Below are 25,094 nucleotides of genomic sequence, written 5' to 3' on the forward strand. Positions count from 1 at the left end.
GCAGCTAGATGGAGCATTGATCTGACCCTATCTGGCTATTCTTATGTTCATATGTTATCCCCTTGGAATATTTTTCTTCCATGGGCTGTAAGGTAGTCATATTTTTTTTTTCATTTATAATTTCTTTATTGAAGGGTACAACAGAGTAAATCAAAACAATCAAAGCAGTAACATCTTCAGCATATAAAAAGAGAAAACCAACAAATCTATGAAATTATATATCCGTACCCAATATTTCCAGTATTCTGAAGCCCTCATCGTCATACCCGCCACTTCCCTATATCCATTCCCCATTCCCTCCCAACCAATACAGGGTGCAAATTCTAAACCAGCAACAAAGACAATGTGAAAAAACATTTGGACCAGTTTGATCTCCAGAGTAAATCAGTGAGTGGTTGCAGGAGCCAAAGTCAATGTCCATTGTTTATATTTTTTTCTAGATTTTGTGATATAACAGGTGATCCTATATTTTTTTTTATACAATAACCCTTGTTCTATGGTTGTCAGAGATCTTATTTCCTTTATCGTTGGACAAGTCTATTCTTTTGTTTTGAGTGCTGGCCCATTGGTCTGAGTTCTCAGAATGTCCATTACATTAACATGAGTTATAGGATAGCCTTGTACTCCTTTTCATATGGGACATCTCTGTTGTATTAATCTAACCTACATGGTGGGAAAATTTCTAATCATCTTCTAAGTCCCTAAGAGGATTGCAGTGAGTCTGTGTGCAAGATTGGGAAAATCCAGGATGTCTAGAGCACTGCAGCATAATAGAGCACAGGCTTCAGCTTGAATGATTCTTTTCCAGCAGTGTTGGCATTCTGCAAATGGAATAATCCTGTAACTCGGAGAAACAGGAGGCCAGTGAAAGAATCTCCAGGTACAGGCCTAGAAAGAGGGAAATATATGTGAGAAAGGGGAAACGGTTCTGACTAGTGGAGAGCTGGGGAGACAACAAAGATGATTCACAAGTTGCAGAGACGAGGGCTAGGGAATACAGAGATGTAAAAGTTTAGTGTCAACATTTTGATATCTTTATCCCTGCAGAATAATGGCTGAGGATATATTTCATAAGTATTTCATGTATATGTAGAAAAAAAAGGAACTGGGTAATAGAAGGTTATAAAGGTACCATACCATTTTGAATATATAAAAAAATAATTTATATAAGATTAGCTTTTAAGGCCTTCTGACTATTAAGAACATTTATTAAATGCACCATGTTATTTGTCAATCTGCTGTATTGCCCAGTAGGATTTATGATTTATTGACTCCACAGTATACTTATTGAATACTTTTGGCTCATGATGCCCTGCAAGAAATGGAAAGAAAGATTTGTGATTTCTCTTAGTTAGGTAATGCCTTGTTACAGTTTGCCTGTACATTACATGATTTATTATAAATGTAATTAAAAAATCCCAAAAGTATAAAAACCCAAAACTTAAATAGCTGCATGTGTGTTGATATGTCCAGTGTTGCTTAGATGACAACTCCAGCTAAGAAGAACTAAGGTCGATGTCTGGCAGACTTGTATGGTCTGTATCCCATATATGGCAATGTCAGTTTAGGATAGGCTGGAAGGGCTTTGATAGCAATTTCAGTATCTGGAATGTGAAGACAGTACGGGGTAAATTTTTACTGTCTCATTTTCCCTTTTCCCTTTTTTAAAATTGTTTGTTCCACTTGGAAAACTGCAATAGTTTTTAGCGCAGGCCGGCACGCTTAATGCTCTTCACTGCTCCGGGGAGCACTAGCCTGCGCTAAAAACTGCTATTGCGGTTTTCCAAATATATTTAAAATTTTCTATCCTCCCCTAGGAAAAAAACCTTAAGGGTGGCTTTACAATATAAAACATAGTAAAATAACAGCACAGTGTATAAAAATAACCCAAACAAATACATATAATTAGGGTTTAAGAGGGAGGGGGGGAATATAATAAATTAAGCAAAGAAAGAAATTAACACTAGGGATATTCTTCTGTTTTCCAAGATACTAACAGCGCTACCCGTTAAACCTGAGAATATTCATCAGAGAAGAGAGAGGTTTTAAAGTACTCTTTAAACGTATCAACGAAAGTTATTGATTTAAGTGCCAATGGTATCGAGTTCCAATACTTTGGACTGTTAATGGAGAAAATTGTGTCTCTTACATGTTCATGTACAATTTCTTTGTACGATAGAATTATAAGCAATTTTATTATTTCTAGAAGAAGGGGGGGGTGTAATTTGTAAAGTAATGATTGCTATTTACATTTACTTCTGCTATCTTAATATTTTACAGTTTTAGGGGACATGCATCATTGTTTCTGTGGTGTTGCATTGTATGCAGTCCAGCTTCTTGGTGGTTCCTATTTCTGTTTATAGTTTGTGATTATTTGTTCCATACTAGGTGAGGGTATTTCTGTGTTCTGTGTATATGAAAGACATGGCTTTCTGTTAGCATTGACTGTGCAGGATCGATCTGTACTAATTTGACTTGTTTAGTTTTACAATGAGTGTATTGATATTCTAGTGCTCACTGCAGTATGTAAGATGCTGCCTTTTCCTAAGTACACTCTTGGTGTGCGAGCTGTGGATTATTACTAAAAATCATGTTTTCAAGTAGAGGGAGGTATTAAAAATGATCAGTACTGTGTGTCACATATGCTGGGTAGAAGGATGTGTTGTAGTGTGTGTGGGCATTTTTTGGACTTGAGAAAAAAGGCCAGACAGAAGGTAATTCAATCATTTGAGTCCTGAGCACTACTCACAGAGTTCCCTCTAAACATGTGGACACAAAATATGTGCAGTTTGCCAATGGCTTAAATAGGCTCTGCCCACAGAATATCGGGGTAGTTGTGAGAGACTAGTTTTTTTGTTGTTGGTTTTTTTTTTTGGGGGGGGGAGATAAATTTGAGGGATGGTGTAACAGTTTCAGGGTGATGTGTCAGTTGTGGGTAGTATAATCTTTGGAAGTGGGATAGTTTGTTGAAATTATGGGGAAGTTGAGGGGGGGAGGATATTTAGATTTATTGGGGTGGAGCAGTTTTTGACACGATGGGATAGCTGTGGGAGGTGTTAGGCTTTAAGGGTAAGGTAGTTTATCTGGTGGCAGGCAGTTGGAGGATTAGTTTTGTGGAGTAAGACAGTTTGCAGGGGTAATTTGTAGAGGATAACTTTTGGTGTGGATTTGGTATGCATGGTATTGCAAAGGGTAATTGCAGAGGCCAATAGATTACAAAGAAATATTAATGTATATTTGTACTAGATCCTCGGTATGTGTCACATAGGATATAAATATAATATCATTGAAACAAAATAAATATACTATATCTCCCACCCATAAATATCTAAACTCTAATATCTATACCTTATACTATAGGTAGAAAAATAGCCTCAGATTAGAGTGACTGTATAGTTATATGGAGTACAAAAACAGAGCGGAATTGTCCCAATCAGAATGATGTGCACCAAAAAAGTGTCCTTCAAAACATCTGATGAATTCAAATGCCTTTATTCATCCAAAGTTTCATAAATACATCCATGGACTCACTGACCCGACATGTACATGTTTCGGCCTAACCGGCCTGCCTCAGGAGTCTACAAGTACATACATGGATAATTTAAAAACATACAAAGTGCATCAGATCACAAGCTAAAAAACATATATAAATATATAATGATAAACAGTATATAAAAAATGTATAGTAACAGCAAGGAAAAAATATATATAATAAACACATGAGCATACATATGGGCTAACACTTGAAAATACCACATAAGTATGAACAAGATTTTTTAAAAACTTTTAGCTACCACCTCATTAATTATATAAAAACAATGATATCAATTAATATTTAATAAATACATTTAAAAAAAAATATATATATATATATTTTTTTATAAATCTTTATTCATTTTTAACACTTTCATTAAGTGAATACAAGAAAAAAGATACATTTTACACATCACTTAAAATCCTTAGAATATATAATAAGATCAACATATTTCCCCATTAAAAATTATTATAGATATAGTTATTGATAAAGTATATTTATACCCTTCCAAAAGTGCAAATGTCAAATTTCATCTTTATAAGGAAATAGTAAGCACCTATATAAATATTTAATTATTCAAGACTCAAACCAATCCTTCCCACCCACCCTATCACCCAATCAATAAAAAAAAAAAAAGAAATTAAAAGAAAATCCCCCCCCCATTTAAATTTCACATTCTGGTGGGCAAATTTATGTTTAATTTATAAATATGAGAAAGTGAATGCTGATTTTCAGGAAACATAAAAATTTTTAAATTAATATGGGGCCCATTAATGTCATTTATAGATTTATTATAGTTTTGAATTTGTTGTTATATCAATTAAAAATATATATTAATAAAACTTTGAAAATCACAGCAATGTACATTTAAACAGGAGTAAGATATTGTACTATATGCTGCTCAAAAGAGAACAAAACCCTATATTTTAAATATGAATGACAAAGGAGGACACTATTATAAAAATGGGTATTCATATAAAGGTAATTGTATAACACCTGGCATAACTTATAAGAAACATTAGAAAAATAATGTGCCTACCTTAAGAGTCTTCAACAGGTGTATCCAAAACCATATACGGTAACCATAAATATAAAGATGCATAACCCTCTAAACGCGGCTGCCAAACTAAAGATAAAAAAAAAAAGAAAGAAAAAGAAAACGATCACTGAATAATGAAGTTCAGAAAATGAAGGAAACACATACTGGTAAACGCTATGAACTCCTGCTACAGAGCCATTAGATAGTCGGAAGCATTTAAGAATGCAGAAGAAAACCTTGAAAATCAAATGTTCATAGGGATAGACACATCCGTAGAGTGAAAAAAACGCATTACAAAATTAATATTTGTAAAAAGGACAGAATGGCTGTCCAAACATTACAAAAGGACTTGCAAAACAATTAGGAGCCGATAAGCACAGAGGATATGGAAACGGAACCACAAAACTCAAAACCAAGAAAAGTAAAACAAATCGGCGAATCACTACCGAAAAAATAAACTTAAAAAACAAACAAGAGTGCAGACTGAAAAGCACAGGCTAAAAAACTTACTATGAAGTTGTGAAGCAGTAATCAAACATCAGATATCAAACCAATCGTGCTGTAACTGAAAAGAGGAAACAGAGCTCGTCACAAGGTTTAAATTCATGGCAGACGTCAACGTATTGACGTCACAGATTCGGCCATAGAAACACCTCGGAACACCAATCGCCATAATGCCATAACAATGAACGGATAGTGTAGATAATGTGTCCCATTAAAGGACTAGTAAATTGCACCATATAATAATATAAGTAGAAGCATCTAAAGGCCAAACTAAAACACACATAAAAAAGTAAAGGAGGGGAGTAACTTTACTCAGCATTAACAAGGTTCATAAAGAAATAATAAACCAAAACAAAACAAAAAAAAAAAAAAGAATATGTAAGTGTGTAAATTACAGAAACAGTCTCAAATCAAGTTCCATGTTTAAAACCATGTGGACTAATTGTGTTATAGTTATGAATAAAATGTTGTTCCTCTCTAATAAGCAAAAAATCAGGATCTCCTCCTCTCCATCTTGTTTTAATCACTTTCAATACAAAAAAAACTTCACTCATCAATGCAATGACCCTCTTCATACCAATGTTCAACGATTGGTGCAGACTGTACGTTCCTACTGATGCAACTCCTATGCTCAATCATCCTGGTTTTAATCATACGTTTAGTTTTGCCAATATACCACTTTTGGCATGGACATATAATTGCATAAAAAAACTTGTGAGGTTTGGCAACAACTGTACTCTCTCAAAGTAACCTTAATTCCAGTAACTGGATGTTTATAACTCTCGATGGTCGTGCTGTGTTTACATATTGAGCAATGTCCACAAGGCACATGCCCAACTGGATGTTAATTCAGGGAGAGTAGAAGGCACCAACATATCTCTAAGATTTCTATTTCTAGAGAATGCTATTACTGGTGTAATCTCAAAACACTCATGAGATTGCAATATATGCCAATTCTTTTTAATGATGCCTTGTATGTCACGAGAAAGGTGGGAGAATCTGAGCGTACACACTAATTCAGGTTTGGATTTAGTAAGTGCCTGATTCAACAGTTCTTTTCTATGTTTCATTTGTGCTTTTTGACGACACATCCTAACACACTCCTCTGGATAACCTCTCGCTATAAAATTATTTGTCATCAATGGTGCCTGTCAGGGCCGCCATCAGGGCAGTACTACCAGTCCTGCATTCAGAGGCCCGGAGGTGGCAGGGGGCCCTGGCTCCCCCAGGGTCCTAGGCAGTGTTCCTTCTAAGGCAGCGGTCTCAAACACGTGGCCGGCGTGTGGCTCTCCAGGTTTTATTTGTGGCCCGCGGTCTAGAGGCGATCATTCTCTTCCTTTTGGAGCAGCAGCCGGCTCGTTCGTTCAAAGCCGCGGGTTGGCGGCTCCTTGCGCTATCCACTCCTGCATCGGAAGTCTCTCTGACGTCACACCATCAGAGAGACTTCAGACGCAGGCGCAGATCTCGCAAGGAGCCGCCACCCGCGGCTTTGAACGAATGAGCCGGCCAGACATGCTGCTGCTCCAGTGGCGTACCAAGGGGGGCGGTCCACTGTTCTCCCTAGAATGCGGCTCGTCTAGAGCAGTGGTGCCCAACCTGCTTCCCTTCCCTTCTCACTGCTGCCATCGGGGATCAGGCCGGCACCGTGTCTTTGATCTCCCTGATTCTCTTCCCTGCGGGGCCAACCAACTCTCATGGCGGCCCGACGTCAATTCTGACGTCGAGAGGACGTTCTGGCTAGCCAATAGCTGCCTGGCTGCCCGGAACATCCTTTCCGACGTTAGAATTGACGTTGGGCGGCGAGAGTTGATTGGCCCCCGTGCAGAAGAGAAGCAGGGAGATCTCGGCCTGTTCCCGATTGCGGCAGCGGCAGCAGCCTATTCTGCGGCGGTGGTGGCATGGGGGAGGCAGGAAGAAAGAAAGAAATAAAGAAAGAAAGAAGGTGGGGGGGACAGGGAGCCAGAAAAAAAAGCAAAAAATGGGGCACGGAGGAAGGAAGGAAGAAAGAAAGAAGGGGGGGGCAGGGAACCAGAAACAAAGCAAAAAAAATGGGGCACAGAATCAGAGAAAGACAGACAGAGAAAGAAAGAAAAAGTTGGGGGAGGGAATGAGGTCTGGAGGAGAGGAAGCATACAGGAGGCTGAAAGAAGGGAAGAAGTATTGGATGCACAGTCAAAAGAATAAAGTGCAACCAGATGAAATTATCAAACAAAGGTAGGAAAATGATTTTATTTTCAATTTAGTGATCAAAATGTGTCTGAATTTATATATGCTGTCTATATTTTGCACTATGGCCCCCTTTTACTAAATCGCAATAGTGTTTTTTAGTGCATGAAATTATTATGAAATTAGTAGAATTTCATGAGCGTCGAGAGCAGCGCTGGGCATTTAGCGCAGTTCCCTGCGCTAAAAACTGCTATTGTGGTTTAATAAAAAGGATGGGGGGTATATTTGTCTATTTTTGTATGATTGTTACTGAGGTGACAATGCATAGAATCATCTGCCTTGACCTCTTTGAAAAAACCCAGAATAGGAATGATAATTAACATTTTCTCAGCGTATAGTGTGCTTTGTGTTTTTTAATTTTATTTTTGGTAGATCATTTTGACTTGGTCATTTTAAAGTAGCTCGCAAGCCCAAAACGTTTGGGCATCTCTGAGCTAGAGCGTTGAAACTGTGTATTTCTATTTTATCCCCCCTTTTACAAAACTGTGGAGCGTTTTTTAGCGCCAGCCGTGGCGGTAGCAGCTCTGATGCTCAGAATTCTATGAGCGTCAGGGCTGTTACCACCGTGGCTAAAATCCACACTACAGTTTTGTAAAAAGGGGGAGGGGTTAGTTTGTGATGACATATTCCATACTAGGCGAAGGTGTTTTCTGTGTTCTGTGTGTTCGAAAGACATGGTTTTCTGTTAGGATTGACAGTGTAGGATTGATCTGTGCTGGTCTGGTTTGTTTAGTTTTACAATGGGTGTATTGATGTACTGCTCACTGCAATATGTAAGATGCTGCCTTTTCCTAGGTACTTATGTGTGACGTGTGGTTTGTTACTAAAAATCATGTTTTTCTTACAGATGGGGGGGGTGCCAAAAAATGATGGGTCCCGGGTGTTACATATGCTAGATACGCCATTGTATGTAAAGATACCAGTAAGCTGGCGAAGCAAAAACTTTAAGTAAATTGTTATTCTTCTAAGTTTTGAGTATTTAAGCCTCCCACAATCTCACGGGCACTCGTTTCAAGTTTCAAGTTTATTGAGATTTTGATTTAAACGCAATATCAAATAATTTCAATGCGTATAACAAAAATAAATTTGGGGAAATAAATAAAACCATTTGAACAATAAACATACAAACATATCCATAGATGATTAAAAATACATAAGGAGTACAAGGATAAACTACATTTGTTTAAAAATGTGTCCTCCGCGCCTGCTCATAAATTTGTGGAGTATGTAACTTCTCGCTCATGCATATTTTTTTTTGCACATACCTCATCAATCCTTAGAGGGAACATTGGTCCTAGGCCACCATAGCACAAATTTCTGTATTATGCTTCTGCTGTGCACAACAATAAACAATAAACACTGCTGTCATATTATTTTTTGTCCCTTGCCGATTTCCTGATAGCACCCCCCCGGACAAAAGTGGGGGGGAAGGGGTGCGTGGGGGGCCCAATAGGATTGCTCAGTAAGGGGCCCAGAAATTTCTGATGGCGGCCCTGGTGCCTGTCGTTCAAATTCATCCATATCGGTGCACAATCTACGCAATCTTAAAAACTGTGAATAAGGAAGAGTCTTTTTCAAACTTTTATTATGAAAACTAATGAAATGCAGGTAAGTATTCCTATCTGTATTTTTTCAATAGATGGAGTCACATCAGTTCACTCATATTTTCAGTCATAGGCTATACCACCTCCAATGTCAGCAAAGTTTTTCTAGTCTACAGTACACCTAACCTGGACGGTGGCATTTTGAAGTTGCTGCAGCCTATATGAAAATGACTACTGTGGTAGGATGAGATGAACTGATGACATTACTGAAGTGTTATCAACTTGAATGGAACCAGGAAATCACACAAACACAAAAAGAACAATAACCAATTCTAATCAACTCAGCAGAAGCTCAGCAATGATATGACATCACTCCCGCTTTTGCAGGAGACATCCTGAATCTCATTAGATAATCTCATGTGGAAAAAACTGGTAAGCAGGCAACAAAGCACCAGAACTCCTTAAAGTGCAAAACTTTAAAGAACAGGAAGCAACACAGCACCGGAAGGGCAGCATATCACACAAGGTCAAACTCACAAATAACAATGAGAAATTCAGCCTCTTACTAAAATAGGAATAGTGGTGGGAATATACAGCAGTATCAAAATTCAGTTAAAGGTTAAGCCATCTGCTTAAATTTAACTAATGCAGCCAGTCCTCCAATAAACGGGGCTGAATATGACCTATGAAACAGGTTTAAACAGTATTTTTGGTGTCTGTGGCTCACCACTATCTTCTCATGCACACAGAAAGGAAATAAAGTGTTCCTGACTTAAAATTTTCTTCTTGACAGTCCATGACCAAGCTACCACTTGGTCTCCTTCATTTGTAGGTTGTTACTTTTTGCCTTTTTCCCTCTTTGCTCTGTGTTTCTCCAATCTTGGATGGGTTCTGCAGCTTCATACATTCACTTATATACTCTCCTCAAATTCTGATGAACTCCCTCTAAAACAGTGGTCTCAAACTCAAATCCTTTGCAGGGCCACATTTTGGGTTTGTAGGTACTTGGAGGGCCTCTGAAAAAATAGTTAATGTCATATTAAAGAAATGACAATTTTGCATGAGGTAAAACTCTTTATAGTTTATAAATCTTTCCTTTTGGCTAAGTCTTAATAATAATATTGTAATTGATAGCTAAAGAGACATATGATCAAGAAACTGTTTTATTTTACTTATGTGATTATGATAAACATATCGATGGCCTCAAAATAGTACTTGGCGGGCCGCATGTGGCTCCCAAGCCGCGAGTTTGAGACCACTGCTCTAAAAGAACCTCCTGCGACTACCCCATCACCCCACAAACTGTCCCCACTCCTCAGAACTGCCCCACTAATGTAAAACAGCCTAAACTCCTTGAAGGGGCAAAAATTCCCAAAACTTTTAAAATGAGTAGAAGTGTTACTGGAGGTACTATTTGTTTCTTTACTCTGGTACAGGATCTCTATTGTGTTTCACAAACCTGTTTGTACTTTCCTTGCTGTATTTGAGTTTCAATAAATACTTCTAAAAATGAAAAATAACAAAACAGTCCAAACTCCCACAGACTACCTTCACTTGTAATTTCTCCCCCTCCAAACTACTCCCCATAATTGCCCTTCTACCTTTCAAAACTATCCCCTGCAATGAGAGCGTGACACACTGGTTAGAGCTACAGCCCTAGCACGCTGAGGTTGTGGGTTCAAACTCTGACCTGCTCTCTGTGATCCTTAATCCTCTACTGCAGTGGTCTCAAACTTGCGGCCCGGGGGCCACATGCAGCCCACCAGGTACTATTTTGAGGCCCTCGGTATGTTTATCATAATCACAAAAGTAAAATAAAACAGTTTCTTGATCATATGTCTCTTTAGCTATAAATTACAATATTATTATTATTATTACTTAGCTAAAAGGAAAGATTTATAAACTATAAAGAGTTTTACCTCATGCAAAATTGTCATTTCTTTAATAAGACATTAACTATTTTTTCTGAGGCCCTCCAAGTACCTACAAATCCAAAATGTGGCCCTGCAAAGGGTTTGAGTTTGAGACCACTGCTCTACTGGGACTGATAGGGAAAATACTTGAAGTACCTTTATGTAAACTGCTTTGAGTGTGGTTGTATAACTACAAAATGGTGGCATACAAGTCCCAATCCCTTCTAGAATGTCTCCCCAAAACATACATACAGCCAGGCACAGACATATCAGCTCATGCAGTCATGCTTTGTATGCTTTTGTTATTTGTTTCAGTAGAGGAACTTTATGGAAGAGAAGGAAGAGCCCCTTGGAATTTTTGGGTGGGGCAGCTCTTGTTTGGAAAAGGAGAAACTGCTGGTTCCCTTTAGACCTATACTGCTTATGTAACAGAAAAGATGACAACCAAGGAAGTGCTAGCCTGAGTATGAGAAACACCCTTGCATGCTGAATAGATTTCATAAGAATAGCTATACTGGGTCCAACCAGTTGTCCATATAGCCTAGTATCCTGTTTCTAAGAGTGGCCAATCCAGGCCACAAGTACCTGGCAGAAACCCAAATAGTAGCAACATTCCATGCTTACAATCTTAGGGTAAGCAGAGGCTTTCCTCATATCTGTCTCAATAGTAGACTATGGACTTTTCCTCCAGAAATTGTGCAAACCTTTTTTAAACCCAGTTATGCTAACCACAGTTACCACATCTTCATAAGAACATAAGAATTGTCATACTGGGATAGACCAAAGGTCCATCAATCCCAGTATCCTTTTTACAACAGTGACCAACCCAGATCCTTAATACCTAGCTAGATCCCAAGTAATAAAACTGATTTTATGCTGCTTATCCTAAGAATAAACAGTGGATTTCCCGAAGCCATCTCAATAATGAAGAAACTATTTAATTATAGAGATTTTAAGATTTTAACCCTCCCCTACCTCCCCACTTTTACAAAGCCACAATGCAGTTTTTAGCACTGGTCATGGTGGTAACAGCTCTGATGCTCTTAGGAATTCTATGAGCTTTCAAGCTGTTACCACCATAGCCAACGCTAAAAACCGCGCTATGTTTAAAAAAAAAAAAAAAGGGGGGGGGGTAGTTTGTCTGTTATTTTGTGTATGTTTTTATTGATGTAAACTTTAGTTTTTTCTTTAAACAGTATTAAAAAGTTTAAAATAAATAAATGGTCTATGTCCTTCCCTTTTAGGAATTTATCCAAACCTCTGAATTTCAGAGTTTAACTATTCATTGAGTGAAAAAAATATTTCCTCCTAATTACTTTAGAAATATTTCCATGTAATTTCATTGAGTGTCCCCTGGTCTTTGTACTTTTTTTTCCATGACATTTTATTGAGTTTTATAAAAATCATACAAAACGTAGAAAGAACATAACAGTAACATGGGGGGAGTTCCCGTCGTAGTCTCGAGAGACTACAGGAACTCACAGCAGCCATTTCCTATTGGCGATCTGCACGGGGCAGGAGCGTAGGAAGATCGCTCCTGCCCTGAAAGCCCGCTAGACCACCAGGTAAGGCTGGGATGCCGGGGGAAGGCAGGAGGGAGGCGAGGGTGAATCAGAGCCGGATATTCGCGGTATTTCCCTATTCGCGGTCTGGCTCTGCCCCTATCCCCCGTGAATAACGAGGGAGATGTGTATTTCAATTTGTTGATATGCAAAATCCAGCATACTGAAAACTAATTACAATCTGAACCAAAACATCAGATAAGAAAGTCTACCATGTGGTTTCTTCATGGAGACAAAATGAATCCAACAGAGACAAACAATGTCCTCCCCCCCCTTCCCCAGCCTCCCCCTACCTCCTCCCATGCGCTCCAGTGTCAAAAATTCAAAAGAGTGCTTCGGGCCCCAAGGGACAAACTATCCCAAACAGGAGCCCAAATAGCTCAGAATTTTCTCCAACGACCAGGGCCACAATGTTTAACATCCAAATATTCATGTTTCAACAAAGTAAAAAGCTCATTTTTCCACATAGTAACAGTGGGCACCTCTGCCTGCCGCCATAGTAAAGAATGTATTTCCTGGCCAGCAAACCAGTGTTTAGTTAATAGAGTATGATGTATCAAGTTTCTCAGCAATAAGTTTATGATGATGTAATACTGGTTGCCATGATAACTGCACAGAAAGAAGTTTAGATTTCCATTTAGATAATATGATTTTTTTTGTGCAATTGCCATTAAGATATCAAAAACATTTGGAGAATGAGACTTGAAAATAACTACTGAGAAGGAAATATCGGATTGAATATGAAAAATCTTTTGAATTATTATCCAAACCTCTCTCCAAAACAATATAGTATATTTACATTCATAAATCATATGCATTAATGTTCCAACATTTTGTTCACAATTCCAGCATTTGTTGGTTGGTAGCAAACCAGTGAGAGAGAGTTTATGAGGAATCCATACAATCTTATGATATAAGAAGAACATAGATTGTCATGATTTTATTGATGAAAGTGGTCTCATTGTTTTAGTCCAAAAAGTAGACCATAGCTTTGAATCTAGTGCATGGCCGCTATCAACTTCCCATACTTTCTGAAGACTGTCAACAGAATTTTTACACAGCGAGATGAACATTTTATACAAGACAGAGGCGGGTGTGACCAGAATGTAACAAAAGAGAGGCTGTTTGAAATATAGAAGGAACAAGCTCATGAAAATGTTGAAAAACATCGTCTTGTTCAAGGTAGTGGCATAATTGAAGCCATTTATAATAATTATTGTTAGACAAGGAAAAATGTCTTTGTATATTTTGGAACGACAAGGATTTATTAGGTGTTAAAATATCTCGGAGTTTAATAATTGCTTTATCGATCCATTCTTTCCCCCCCAAAAAAAGGTGTAAAAAAAAAAAAAAAAGAATATGAGATTTAAACCATGGAGATACATATGTGGATACATAGAAGGGATGATCTAATATTTTATCAAAAGAGATCATGGATAGATACATTGACAAAAGAATTGTATTTTTTTAAAATAAGACCTGGATACAGAGAGGAGAGTATTTGGAAAAAATAGACAACCTAGATTAGCGCTAAAGAAACTGAAACAGAAAAAAGAATGTGGAGGGGTTTTATTCCCAGAATTCTTCACTTAACATAAAGCTTTTATAAAACAACAAGGTTTGCACTGGTTCTTAGATCATTCTAATTATACTGTTTGATACTCAATAGAGCAGCAACTAGAGTGATTTGAGAACCAGTGTTTCATTTTCTTTAGCACTAATCTAGGTTGTTTATTTTTCCAAAGAATATTGGATGAAATAAGGTTGGAATCATGAGTAAGATGTAATTGACTTTAGGCATTATCATCATTTTAATTGTTTCTAATTGTCCCCACCATGTTAAATTAAGAGGATGCCATGAGTGTAAAAGTATTTTATTTAATGAAAATAATTTATCATTATTAATATCTATTGTTTCTTGAAGGGAGTTAGCTAGCTCAGTATCAAGATATTTAAGTTTGGATGGTACCCATAGAAGATTATAAGGTTTAATTAAATCTGAGTGGGTGTCATAGTTTAAAGGGGTTCATAGTCAGTGGCACGCAAGACGCCAGTGCGCTGACAATCCAGCGCCGACAATTCGGCGCAAGACAGAAGCGCGCGGGGGAAAAAGTAATTTTTAAAGAGCTCCGACGAGGGGTTTGGGGTGGCAAACCCCCCCCCCACTTTATTGGTTAGTGTTCACGCTGCTATTGGAGGGGGGTTCGGGGGGTTGGAAATCTCCATTATAGCGAAAACGGAACTTTTTCTGATTTTTTCGGGAAAAGTTCCATTTTCTCTATAATGTCGGGGGTTTCACCCCCCCACCCTGCAACGGCAGCGCGAACACTAACCAATAAAATGGAGGGGGGTTTCCACCCCAAACCCCCAGTCGGAGCTCTTTAAAAATTATTTTTTCCCCCGCGCGCTTCTGTCTTGCACCGAATTGTCAGCACACTGGCGTCTGACGTGCGATTATCCCGTCATCGTTTAAAGGTAATCTTTCAGTTTTAGGTTGATTAATTTTGTATCCTGAAAAGAAAGAGAAAGTTGTAATTGTATGGAGCATTTCAGGGATTGAAATGAGTGTGTTAGATACATAAAGCAATACACGGTAGCATAGTGAGGGTGAGTAGCACCCAGGGCAGAGGCGCCCTTCCCCTTTCCGTGCCCTGTACCTTTATAATTTTCCAGACCTGAGCAACAGCATGAACTTGCTGCCCGAGCCGTGTCAGCTATCCCTCTGATGAATCTTCCTAGGCGCAGGACCTGGGAAGTGACATCAGAGAGAGGTGACACTGATGTGGGTAGCAAGTTCATAATGCTGCTCATGTAGGGAAAATTAAAGAGATACAAGGGAAGGGAAGGGGAACACGTGCACTGCAGGGGAGTCGGGAAGGAGCGGGGGGGGCGCGGAGAGGAGGACGGGTGCTTGCATCCCTTACAGGCTGCACAATGGATGGGAGAGAGGGCAGGATAGAAGCTGGGCAAGGGTCCTGCTGCATGAGGGATGGGAGGAAGGAGAGGAAAGATGTATATGTAGGGGAGAGAAAGGAAAGAGGAAGAATTGGTGTGAAGGAGAGGAAGGGAGAGATGATCATGTACATACCCCAAAAATAAGACCAAGTGCGTTTTTTGGGCCTAAAATTAATATAAGACATTGTCTTATTTGGGGGGGAAACACAGTATCATCTGCATATGCAGAGAGTTTGACTTCTAACGTTTTGAAGAGGATTAAAGAGACATTACTGTTGGTTCTTAATGCAATTAATAGAGGTTCCAACGCTAGGTTAAACAAATAAGGGGGAAGAGGGCAACCTTGCCTAGTGCCTCTATGTAATTTAAATGAGGAGGAAAGAAAATTATTTGCTATAAGTTTTGCACGGATTAGAATAAAGGGGGCAGGGCATGGTGGGGTAGGGCAGGGCAGGGGGCCCAGTGTACTTGTATGCCTAGGGGCCCTTGATGAATTAATCCTGCCCTGGTGTTAGGTATTTGTATAATTGAATGAGTCATGTTACTAAGTCAGATTTGGATAGTTTGTAAAACTCTATTGGAATACCATCAGGTCCAGTTAATTTCCCAATGGAAAGTGCTTCAAGGCTTCAAAAAATTATTCCTAATCTATTTCTTTACTTAGGTTAATGTTACCTGAATCTGACCATTTTGGTCTGTCCAAATTATTTAAGAAATTATGTAAAATGGTATTATCTGATTGACAGAGATTGGAATAGAAGACACCAAAGACTTCAAGAATGTCTGGTAGTGATGTTACAGTTGATTTTTGATAACAGTAATTTGTATTTTCTCTTTTTCTTTTTAAGTAATTTGCTAACATAATATTTAGATTCAGTTACAAATATTTGTTGTCCTGCTTGTGTTGAAATTAACTTATTACATTCATATTTTAGTTGACAGAGTTTATTATACACAAGATTGTCATTTGTAGAGGTATATTTAGTTTCTTCAGCCTTAATTGATTATTCTAATTCCAATAGTGTAGCTTTATTTGGTCTGACACAATTTGGAATGGTTCTGTATTTTACAGTGTTCAAGTAACAGAGGAAAATCATTTTTACATTTTTAAATATTTGGGCATCTTTTATAAAGCTGTTTAGCATGGGCTGCTGCAGTAACTGCCCCAAGGCCTATATGGATTTAAAGAGCTTTGGAGCCACTAGCTTGGCTTTATAAAGGGGGTGGGGGGGGGTCTTATTGTCTTGTTTTGTTAAATTTGTCTTATTTTTATTGTGTATATTTTATTTTTGTACCCCCACCTAGAATGACTGGATAGTGCAGGTAATAAATATTTAAACAAAATAAATAGATAGGTTCCAAAGCAATGTGGAATTTGTTGTGTCTGATCCTGCCCATCAAAATCAGTTCTGCAAGTCCTAAAATGCATCATGATGGGGTGATCAGAAATCCAAGACTGTCCTAAAATCTCCAGGCTGGAACTGGGTAATCTGGCATCTCTTCATATATAAATGTATTTTATTTATTTATATACCACTTATATCCTAAGTGATTTACATTGATCGGAGACTCTGAGAGTTTTTCCTTATTTGTTCCAGTGAGTTCACAACTAGATCTTAGACCTACTATAGAAATACTGTGGCACAAAATATTTTAACCCAACAAGTATGTCACAGATTCATTCTAAAACTTAAAAATATAATAAATTCCTTTTTTTTTCCTTCATTCAATTATTTTATTTTATTTTACTCTTTTTCGTATTAACTCCTTCGGTTGATTTATGATGTTTGATTATATGGATGCTGTATTATACTATGTTTATGGTCTTTTTATGCTGATATATTTTTCCTTCTGCAATCTGATATGCTTGATGGGTGTCCTTTTCACTGGTTATCTCTTTAGCTTCTTCGGAAGCTTCTCAACTATACTGTAGTTCTCATGTATATAAAACCAATAAAAATATTTGAACTTTTAAAAAATAAAAAAATAAATTATAATGTGAAGTGCTCAGACCCACAACCGTAAAGTACTTAGATTTGTGATCAAAGCAAGGGTTGCCAAAGGGAGCTTAAGGGGATGCTAAGAAAGTGAGTAAGTCGGTCTGAGCACTTCACATTATAATTTATTTTATTTATAAGTTGGGTTATTTGAATCACAGTTTATGTATATTTAACTCCCAGAAGTGTGTGAGTGTGATATAACAGAATATTTTAAGCCTTGCTGCAAGATCTCCCCTAAATTGCTACAAGAAACTAGGGTACTTAGCACTTATGATTATTTTTTGGCATATCATGGTGTGGGAATATAACTGCACATAAGATTGGTGTTGGGCTCATATAGCGTTAAGTATGGAACAATATGATATAGGAGAAATTGTGTGGCTGCCACTAGAACTGAACCAGCCGCTGAAATTCTGTCTTTTGCAGGCATCAGGATGTTCAGTTTTCAGTGGATTGAAAAGGTGGTGCCACAGCCACCTGTGATATCAGGGAAGACAGCAACAGTGGAGGAGGAGGAGGAAGAGAAAGAAAAAGAGAAGCAGAAGAAAACAGAAGAAGCACTCCCAGTAGAACCTAAACCAGAACTGGTGAGAGGTGCACTACGAAATGTAATTTTTTGTTGTCGTTGTCACTACATATGTGTATCAACACCAAAGGAAGGGGCACAAGAGAGGTTAATTTTTAAGTAAAAAATTGAATCCAGAACCTCCGGTGCAGCATCCTCAGAAATTCTACTCTTTCTATATTTAGACCTCCAGAAGCAGGTGGTGCTCTGGAGTTTCAATGTGTGGTTGAGATGAAGGGGCAGGAAGGAGGCACTGAGATTTGTTAAAAACTGGGCAACAATCAGGGGAAGGAGGAGCCTATTTGGAAAAGGCCGAGCCATGGTGGAACCAGGCTGCTGGTGGCAGCTTTTAAACCAGATGTTGGAGGCAAGCTGACAGTCACAATGCGGCAATGCGCCAACTTTTAACTGCATTACATAGAGGCATTCTGGGGGTGATTTGAGATATGATTGAAAATTATGCATATACAATTAATTTTTAAAAATATTTGCTTGTACCCAACTATAATTTACACCTTCATTTGAGATGGAGTATACAGGTTTTATGCACATAACCTGATCTTCAAATGCTGATCATGTAGGTAAATTGTTTTCTGCAGGCTGAAAAATAAGGCAAGGGTAAAGGTAGTCCCCTATACATAAGTACCAAGTTATGAATAACTTAACAGGGCTGCCACTTGCATGATGGCATACTTTTAGCAGAGTGGTTTGCCATTGCCTTCTCTTTATTTATGGTTTTGTATGCACATAACCTTATCCTCAAGTACATATGATACGGGTAGATTACTTTCTTCAAACTAAAAGTACCTATTCAATATTCAGTTGGCTGCATTTAGTGTCTTTTAAAGTGCCAACAGCCACCAACTAAATTAGACCTGGATGTTCAATGCAGGTCATGTCTGGACAGTGGGCACTGAATATTTGGGCATAACAGGACATGGCTGGCCACTGACACTTAGGTGGATCAGCTGGGACTTGTATAAGGCATTTTTTGCAGGTTCTGGCGGGAATCTACATAAGGTGATCTATCAGGTCCCCCAAACCCTGTTCTCTTGCTTCCCTGCCACCCCCTTTTCCTTTTCCCTCTTTTAACATCTTGTGATTCTGATTCCCCCCTCAGCCCCCGAGACCTCTTTGTAGCTCCAGGACTTAACCACAGATGAATATTGGTAGTCTAGTGGTACGAGGCAGGAATAGTGCTCTTTAGCTCTTACCCTGTCTGGCTCTGCATTCAAAATTACCCTTATGGTAATTTCCTTCAGAGTTCATCTATTAGCCCTTATATGGAAAGCTGATCCCTAACAGTACAGTACTCCCCCACGAACTCGCGGTTCAGTGTTCGCGGCCCGAGTTGTTTGCAGTTATTTTCCCTCCTCAAAAATATACTGTTTTTCATGTTACCCAGCATGCTTCTCTCCCATGCTGTGAATACCCAGCACTTCCTGCAGCCGCTTTCTCCAGCACCCAAGGTTGTTCTGTTGCACCTTTCCCTTCCAGAGGCTCTGTAATAAAGAGGAGGAGAGGGGTGAGCCCAAAACTGAGCGCATCACCAAAGTTGAGCAACCTGCACGGCGCGAAGATAAAGATAAAGCTGGCCCTGCAGCCCTCTCCCGCCTCTCCTAAACCACATCCAATTATCGCAGTTTTTCAAAATTTGCAGGTGCTCCTGGAACAGAACCCTTGCGAATTTCAGGGGGAGTACTATAGTACCAAAAGACCATTGCTAGGGGGTCAATACTTCCATTTTGAACCCTGAGACATGGGTAGGAGTGGAAGGGACTGCTCCTGCCTCATACCACTAGACTACCAGGAATCACCTTCAGGGGTTTCCTAGGGGGTTGGGGGGTCAAGGTGTTAGGGGAGGGATCAGGAGGCTTGACTCCATGAGGGCAGATATGGGATTGATCTGAACCATGGGGGTCTGAGCGGATCAAAGCCCCAGGCAGAAGGGTATGGGCAAGAGCATCAGAAGCATGGAAGGGGTGTGTGGGAAGATTTGTAAGGGGATTGGAGGGAGGATCCAGGAGGAAGGTTGGGGAATTGGAGTGCCAGTTGGCATCCTGGAATTTATGTGGGTGTCAGCCTATATTCAGTGCTGGCACTTGCATAGCTAATCTGCCAAAGTTAAGACTGCCTTATGTGCAGTCTGATCAGGCTACTTAGCAATGCAGGCACCGGCATGGAATATGGCTCATGCCTGTATAACTGCCGGCTCCTCCCCAACTCTGCCCTTGTACCAGCCCAGCACAGTCTGGATTCCACCTGGGCAGGCAGATCTGATATTTGAAGGTACTGTTCAGTTAAATGCTGTTGAATATCAGTGTCTTGCCTGCTTGGCTTGCTTTAAGAAGGCAGGAAGCGATTTCTTGGGGGGGGGGGAGAGAAGGGGGGAAGGGGGCATTGAGGTGTTTTTAGTGTTAAATTGAAATTCCAACCCACATCTGCCAAATTTTTAAGGGCCTGCTTCTGTTTGAAATATTTATTAAATCTGAAGTACTTATATTACAAAGGGGGACTGGGTAAGAACATGACCAAGATATAGCCTAGAGGTTAGTGTCACTGCCTCAGCGCATGGAATTCTGGGCTCAAAACCGAGGCAAAACCAGATTTAGAGGAGGCAGATACTGTAGTCTGTTAAATCAGGTCTGTGGCCTTTGCAGGAGTGAGGGAGAGCACGTTAAGCTCCGTAACCACACCTGTCAATGCTGCAGGAAGCTGATTTTTAAGGATGTGCAATGGAGGTCCGTGAGGTCTGATCTTTACTTATTCCTTCCCAGAACCTTGGTGAAGCAATCTATGGCAGTGGCGTACCAAGGGGGGGGGGGGGGGCGGTGCGCCCCGGGTGCCAGCCCTGAGGGGGTGCTCCCGACCTTGCCGTTCAGTCCCCCCCACCCCCGAAGGACCGCTCGACCCACTGACCTTCCTGCACCACCTGTGAAGCAGGATTGCGACGTCAGCGATCCCTGAGCTGCTTGGGCGCTGCTTCCTGCGCCTCGGTCCCGCCCCTCCTCTGACGTCAGAAGAGGGACGGGACCGCAGCGCAGGAAGCAGCGCCTAAGCAGCGCAGAGATCGCGATCCTTCTGCGGCTGCTTCATAGGTGGTGCGGGGAGGCCAGGGGGGCGAGCGGTCCTTCGGGGTGGGTCGGGGCATCAGAACTTCAGGGTGGGCGGGCGGGCAGGCAGGCAGGCAGGCGTTCAAGGGTGAGGGGGGGGACAGGCAGGCAGGCAGGCCTTCAAGGGGGGACAGACCTTCAAGGGGGGACAGGCCTTCGGGGGGGGGGGTGTGCAGACCTTCAAGGGGTGCAGGCCTTCAAGGGGAAGGGACAGGCTTTACAAGGGGGGGCAGGCAGGCCTTCAAGGGGGGACAGGCCTATAAGGGGTGGGACAGGCCTTCAAGGGGGGGACAGGCCTTCGGGGGGGGGGGGTGCAGGCCTTCGGGGGGTGCAGGCCTTCGGGGTGGTGTAGGCCTTTGGGGGGGTGCAGACCTTCAAGGGGGTGCAGGTCTTCAAGGGGGGGACAGGCCTTCAAGGGGGAGAAAGGCAGGCAGGCCTACAAGGGGGGGACAGGCCTACAAGGGGGTGGGACAGGCCTTCAAGGGGGGACAGGCCTTCGGGGGAGGGGTGCAGGCCTTCGGGGGTGGTGCAGACCTTCAAGGGGGTGCAGGCCTTCGGGGGGGTACAGGCCTTCAAGGGGGGGACAGGCCTTCAAGGGGGGGACAGGCAGGCAGGCCTTCAAGGGGGGACAGGCCTACAAGGGGGAGGACAAGCTACAAGGGGGTGAGACAGGCATTCAAGGGGGGGACAGGCCTTCAAGGGGGGGGTGCAGGCCTTCGGGGGGGTGCAGACCTTCAAGGGGGGGACAGGCCTTCGGTGGGGGGTGCAGGCCTTTGGGGGGGTGCAGACCTTCAAGGGGGTGCAGGCCTTCAAGGGGGGGACAGGCAGGCAGGCCTTCAAGGGGGGACAGGCCTACAAGGGGGGGACAAGCTACAAGGGGGTGGGACAGGCCTTCAAGGGGGGGACAGGCCTTTGGGGGGGTGCAGGCCTTCGGGGGGGTGCAGACCTTCAAGGGGGTGCAGGCCTTCAAGGGGGGACAGGCCTTCAAGGGGGGGACAGGCCTACAAGGGGGGGACAGGCCTACAAGGGGGTGGGACAGGCCTTCAAGGGGGGTGCAGGCCTTCAAGGGGGGACAGGCAGACCTTTAAGGGGGGACAGGCCTTTGGGGGGGACCCTGGTTTAGAAGTACACGGAGGGAAGGGGGGTGTTCAAAGAGACGTGCATTTGCCAAACTTTGGGGGGGGGGGAAGAATTAATGGGTCTGAAAATAGAGGAGAGGGAGAGAGATGATGGACCATGGGATTTAGGGAGGGAAGGAACAGAAAGGGAGAGAAATTGGACACAAGGGATGGTGTGGAGGAGGGATAGAGATACTGGATAGGAGGGTAATTAGGAAAAGAAAGGGAGAGATGGTGGACTCTGGGGTGGTGGGGAAGGAGGGAGAGATGCCGGATGAAAGGGTAGTTAAGAAAAGGTGGATCTGTGGAGGGAGATGAAAAAAAGGAAAGATACCAGACTTCCTGGGAAGGGAAGGGAAATGGAAAGGGAGGACAGAGTTGGCAGATGGATGGTTAGCATGCAGAAAGAAGGAGACCCTGGCAAGCAAGTTATCAGAAGAAAACCAGAGCCTTGGACCAACAAGATTTGAAATATAACCAGACAACAAAAGGTAGAAAAATTAATTTTATTTTCTGTTTTGTGATTATAATATGTCAGATTTGAAATGTGTATCCTGCCAGAGCTGGTGTTGGACTGCAAACGTGAGCTAGGATTTAACAGAGAGAGGAAAAGTCCTTTTCGTTTCTTTATTTTATTTACACCACAGCGCCAGTGTGGTTAGGAAAAGCCAAAGGGGGTGAAAAAGCTATATAACCCACCAGGAGTTTTGAAAAAAATCACCCAACTGGGCAGGAAAATCGAATTGAAAAACCAATTCAATAGGCTGAATCGAATCGAAATTTTTTTTCCTGAATCTGGCAGCATTAGTTTGCGCTACTGTCTTAGACTTTAGGACCTGGGATTGGGGAGAGATGGCATCCTCAGTACTTTATAATGCAAGTGAAACGAGGATTTGGTCAGACTTTTGAAGGGTCTGCAGAAAAAAAATATTGTATAGGCCGGGGTCATGAGACAGCAGGAAATAGGAACTTTTCTTCCTTCTATTTTTGTGAATGGAAAGGCTGAGGATGTCAGAGAGTTCAGTTAAAATATGTGCTTTATAAGAAAATATAATAATGTGTTTTATAAAGTTTATAGCATAGCTGGCCTACCCAGTGAGGTGTTCCTAGTGGTGATGGTGGCAGCGTGTCAATGTGTTGAGAGGAAGAGGTGGTCTGGGAAATTCTGCTGAGCAAACTCCGGGTCCATTTCCACCCCCCAGTTAGTCCACTCCACTCAACTGGTTCACACACTGAGTGGGTCTTTGGGTGTTGTTTTGGGATCTCTTCCAGTGGTTTATCAATATCTCCTTCTGGTCCAAGGAAGGAAACTTTGTTATCCTTAGCATTGACCTACAGAATATGTTTATAACAGCGCTGCTTGTGTGGCATTAGGCTATGTAGTGATCGAAAGAAAAAAAACAGACCTTTGCACATTTTTGCACTATATGGTGGGTGTATGAGGAGATTCACATTTCCTGCACAGCTAAGTCCATGTGAAGTTACCTTGTGCTGTATTTGACATCTAGCAAGGTCTCTGTTTGAAAGGAAAGATCTAAACTTAAAAATGAAGTGGCCAGAAATTATGGTAAAAGCAGATAGTGTAGCTGGTTTTAAGAAAGATTTGGACAAATTCCTGGAGGAAAAGTCCATAATCTGTTATTAAGACATGGGGGAAGAGTCTGCTTGCCCTGGATCGGTAGCATGGAATGTTGCTACTCTTTGGGTTTTGACCAGGTATTAGTGTCCTGGATTGGCTACCATGAGAATGGGCTACTGGGCATGATGGACCATTGGTCTGACCCAGTTAGGCTATTCTTATGTTATGTTCTCATCTGTAGGGGCCTTTGTTTTCACTTCTTATTTTAAGGTATTTTTTTTCTGGGAACTTATCAGTGTTTTTTAGAATGGGAACAAAAATGGAAGAGAATTAATGAGTGTGGGATGAGGGGGTAACTAATTTCTTCAGCTAAATAATTCAATCCACTTCAAACAGACATAGGAGAACTCACGCACCATTCACACACCCTCCAACCAAAAACGTCAAAAGAAAAAAACTGTTCGACAACATCCTAGCCATTCGAGCTGCAACACTCGACCCCCAACTCTACAACCAATTGACATCGACCACAGACTGCAAAACCTTCAAAAAGAAATAAAAACCCTTCTATTCAAAAAACACATAAAATCGAACTAACACAATCAGAACTGTCCCAAGCATCATCTGCAACTACTCCGTATGTACTTCTGATGTCATGACAATTCAGACATAATTTATGTTATGTTATGTTTGGAATATAAGAAAATTTTCACTGCCTGTTTCTATTGTGACCATTTATTCCGTTTCATGGTCATTACAAAAAATATTTTTTTACATGGGGGGGAAGATGTCAAAATATGATGGGCCCCGGGTGCCACATACCCTAGGTACGCCACTGATCTATGGACAAATGATCATTTGGATTTACTGGCATAATCACCTTGGTTGAAAAGGAGAATCATGCTAAGGAGGCCCTGTCAGTGTGAATACAGTAACAGATTTGTTCCATCAATCTATAGCAGCGACAGTGGTTATCCAGGACTGGAGAATAATGGATATGGATGTCTATCCCTTTAAAAAAACCATTAGTGATGGGTAGGAGGTTGGAATTAGAGGCTGATTACCCTGACCCAATAGTAGGAGCACGAATGGACAAAGGCAAACACTGACTTAAAGAGGGGAAGAAAATTGCTAATGGAAAGAGAACAGGTAAGGACAGATAGGATGAAGGGGGGAACGTCATACTTTTAAGCAGGACAAAAGTGAGGATATGATGAAAAGGAAAGGCCTTGAAAAAAAAAAAAAAAAAGAGAGCTAGGAGCATGTGCAGGCAGTTCCTTCTTGCAACCATAGTGATTGACATTTCATTTATATTAATTTTGCTAATTTTGTCTTCAGCTGCCCCAAGGGAAATCATCTGATGGCAAGAAAATAGATGGTGAGTCAGTGAAAACCAGCAGAGGAATGCAGACTCCGTGGGCAATGTTTGAACCTGGGAGCA

At 41.1% G+C, this 25,094-nt stretch overlaps 1 protein-coding gene across 1 annotated transcript in view; it reads left to right on the plus strand.

Annotated features, from left to right (window-relative positions):
* Positions 1-780: 780 nt before the first annotated feature.
* The window catches only part of LOC117358829 (cyclic nucleotide-gated cation channel beta-1-like), a 63,861-nt gene continuing 39,547 nt past the window's right edge, over positions 781-25,094 (plus strand). Inside the window, exons 1-3 of the mRNA XM_033940576.1 lie at positions 781-880; positions 17,705-17,865; positions 24,992-25,031. Coding sequence (XP_033796467.1) covers positions 17,713-17,865; positions 24,992-25,031 — 193 coding nt within the window. The 5' untranslated portion in view covers positions 781-880; positions 17,705-17,712. The remainder of the gene's footprint in view (positions 881-17,704; positions 17,866-24,991; positions 25,032-25,094) is intronic.

This window comes from Geotrypetes seraphini, chromosome 4, assembly GCF_902459505.1.
Source record: "Geotrypetes seraphini chromosome 4, aGeoSer1.1, whole genome shotgun sequence".
In the NCBI taxonomy this organism is placed as follows: domain Eukaryota; kingdom Metazoa; phylum Chordata; class Amphibia; order Gymnophiona; family Dermophiidae; genus Geotrypetes; species Geotrypetes seraphini.